Source organism: Sinocyclocheilus anshuiensis, unplaced genomic scaffold (genome assembly GCF_001515605.1).
Source record: "Sinocyclocheilus anshuiensis isolate Anshui unplaced genomic scaffold, SAMN03320099.WGS_v1.1 scaffold1843, whole genome shotgun sequence".
In the NCBI taxonomy this organism is placed as follows: Eukaryota; Metazoa; Chordata; class Actinopteri; order Cypriniformes; family Cyprinidae; genus Sinocyclocheilus; species Sinocyclocheilus anshuiensis.
Genome location: NW_015552675.1, coordinates 233,525 through 237,067, shown reverse-complemented (window position 1 = coordinate 237,067; position 3,543 = coordinate 233,525). Strand labels below are relative to the sequence as shown.

The window sequence follows — 3,543 nt, the reverse complement described above, 5'->3', positions numbered from 1 at the left end:
TAGTAATAATGTATAGCCTAGTGAAGATCTATTCACGGTTATGAATTGAAACGGATTAAGTTCCGCTCGTGCAGTGGTTAAAATTACACTGTATTTGTTCGGTACAATTTTCGGTACGAATAAGTGTACCATTACACCCCTAGAAAACATTTAGAACACCAAAACTGCACTTACCTGCATACGAATGTGTCTGGGCAAAGGCTGTTGTTGTAAATAGGGAGCTTTTTCATCATCTTCTTCTTTTTTAACGGCGATTGAAAGAGCAAGCCATGCCATACCTAGGCCAAATGTGACAGCTATCAGCCACATTTGGCCCAAACGTTCTTGCTATCTGGGTATGGTCTAATATTGGCATGTATTGTGCGCTGTAAATGTAGCCTATAAGTTGTTGTGATTTAAAAATTAATTAACATGCACTTTACTGATCGCGAGCACTAGAAAACACCATATATGACCATTTATTGTTTAATAAGTGTTAAAACTGTGTTATAATTGTAATTCTGCATGTTATATACTACATAGAATATTAACCCAGTGTAAGTCATGCACAGGGTATTGCAGGTGGGAGAAAGGACGTATGCATAGCTTGAAGTGCCTGGTGTTTTTATAAATAAAAAGGAGGTAAGAAAAAAATCAAAACATAAAATATGAGGGAAATAAAATGACTGGTGTGTGTGTGTGTGTGTGTGTGTGTACATATATGTTGGTGAAAAATGTGTATCCAGAAGTGAGATAAATCTGACAAAAACTCTTTTAAGGACACTGAGGGTCAAGGGACACCCTTGACTGTGAGTTGTAAGAGTTGTTGTCATACTGTGTTTCACCCCTAAGTTTTCTGAAACGGAGGCTAAGAAAAGTGGTGAGTGGTTAATTTTGCTTTTATTGTCAATACAGTTTCTATTTTCTCTTCTGTGATGAAGCAGTTATTTCACAGTGTCTGAAGTGCACGGCCTCATTCACAGAAAATGATAAACTGTAACATAGGCCTTTCATAAGGCATAGGCATTATAATGTATATAGAGAACTTAAATTCAGTGATGCAGTTCAGTTGCTGATACTCATAATACATATTGATAGTAGGCCTACAGTAGGCCTATATTCATTTTGTGAAAATACAGAGATTATGATAATGGATACAATGAGGGTACTTTCATTGTAAAGTTTCATCAATAAGTAGTAGTTATAGATGAGGTTATAAGTGTTTCTAAAGATGGTTTACATAAATGTTAATCACAATGGTCACTGTAATAACACGCTAAACATATTCACAGAGACGTGCATGGTACAGTTACACAAGTTCTTCTCTTGCCAGTGATTAAACATATTCAACCACTAGCAATAGTCTTATCTATAGACATGCATGACAATAATCCATTTTTATTTATTTATTTTTATAATTTGAAAATGTAATGAATTCATCTATTGTTTATTCAGTTTTGTGGGAAATGAGAATATATAGTATACATGAACATTTTGATTGTCACAGCATGTAGGCAAACAAGGATGAGCTGGATCTCAATGCAGTTTAATTTTTATTATAAACAAAAATGAAGATAATCCATGAGGAAACAATGAAAACCACAGGCAAATACATACACACACAAGACAAAGAACTGAACAAACTGAAGATGATATTTACAGAGGATAACAAGGGGTAAAACAAGAAAAATGTGTGCAACATTAGCAGTGTCCTTTGCAATAGACAAGAAGCAAGAACATAGAAAACAGGAACAAAACACAGCAAATCCATAAAACAGAACCTAAAAGTCCAGAAAACAACATAACTGACAGTAATAAAAGTATGTTATTTTTTAATCAGTATTAACTACCAGCAGTCCTAATACTAATACAGAGTGAACTGTGAGTATAATCAACTCAGGCACATATAGTGAACAAACTCACAATCACCTTATACAAAAATATTTCATGCATTGTATTTGCCAATCAATATGTGGTAATTTTATTAAATTTGAAACATTTCACAATTTGAGTTCTAATTTCTGTGGTTCTGAGACCATAAATGATAGGGTTACATATTGCAGGAACGAGATGATACATTGCGCTAGTTAAGATACGTGCATCTCGGGGTATTGTAGCTACTCTATACCCAACAAATGCAGCGGTAACACTGATATAGGCTATTACTATGGTCATTATGTGTGTGGTACATGTGTGAATGGCTTTATGGCGGGATTCACCAGAAGGTGAGCGAAATATAACAACAAAAATGATGACGTAAGAGCAAAAAATCAGAAAACAGTCAGCGGATGTTATACCGAAAGCTACTGTAAGAGCTAAATAGTTTTTAGTAAGATCATTACAAGCTAGATTAACAACTGATGTATGCTCACAGAAACTGTGGTAAATCAAATTTGTTCTGCAAAAGGTAAGTGGCACAACTAGACCAACCATGGCAATAATGCTAACAGCGTTCCGAATGCTAAGAATTGCGAAGAAAATAAGAGAGTTTGTCAAACTTACAAAATCATTGTAACGCAAAGGATAAATAATAGCAAAATATCGGTCCACAGCCATCCCAAGTAAGATGGTGGACTGGAAACAAGCAGAAAAATGTAGACAAAACATTTGTATTAGACATTCATGCCGCGTAATTGTATTAATTTCCCACAGAAAGCCAACCAACATCCTTGGAATAAAGTATATTGGCACAAAAAACCCTAAAGCTGCAATCAAACCAATTAGAATATACATGGGAGCATGTAATTTTCTCTCTTTTGCAATAATGATAATCAAAATGCCATTAGCAAATAATGTATAAACTAAGATGATGCAAAAAGGAATGAAGAGTAGCGGTCGGTACCCTTTTAGGTCTGTGAATCCAATCAACTGGAATTCAGTAAAAGAGAAGTTGACTGATCGGTCACCCATTCCGCTTTTTAAAAGTGTGCAGTACAGACCTTCAAAAATAAAGTAACAAGAATAAACAGCAGTTATTCCTCAGAATTTGTAAGCTATTTAATCTCATTACACTGAATGCATTTATTAATCATATTAATGATAAATATTTTAAATTAATCTCATTCTCCAATACATAAAAATGTAAACATTTTAAAGACAATCTAAAGCATAGCTCAACAAAACAAAGAAAATACATGGTTACCTATACAATGTATTAAGCATAAAAAATCGCCAAGAAGAAATCAGCAAAATTATTGTTATTCATATTTAGTTTAAAGCTCTGCTGTCTTCCAGTATCTGTCTGTTCTCTGTTCTGCCTCTCCCTCCACTGAGCAAACTCTTCACTGCTCTTAAATACTCTGTCTTTACCTCCCCCAGCATTGCACAGGGATTTGGGACTTGTTAAATTGGAACACAGTTAGTCACAACAAATCTTTTCTAACAATGCTTTTTGAAAGATTGCTTGGAAGTACAGATATATCATCCGACATTCAACATAAGTGCTGCAATAAATAAATACATATTCAGTATATGGGTAGCTGATGCACAATGATGAATAGAGATTAAAGAATGTTATTAATTTATTTGGGAATCATACTAAAACGTACTATTTAATTGCTTTGA

General features: G+C 34.2%; 1 protein-coding gene across 1 annotated transcript; it reads right to left on the bottom strand.

Moving 5' to 3' along the window:
• Nucleotides 1-1,944: 1,944 nt before the first annotated feature.
• On the bottom strand, nt 1,945-2,889 carry or55c1 (odorant receptor family 55, subfamily C, member 1). Its single transcript, XM_016459145.1, has one exon. It carries the CDS (start codon nt 2,887-2,889, stop codon nt 1,945-1,947), a length of 945 nt encoding a protein of 314 aa, XP_016314631.1.
• Nucleotides 2,890-3,543: the final 654 nt, after the last annotated feature.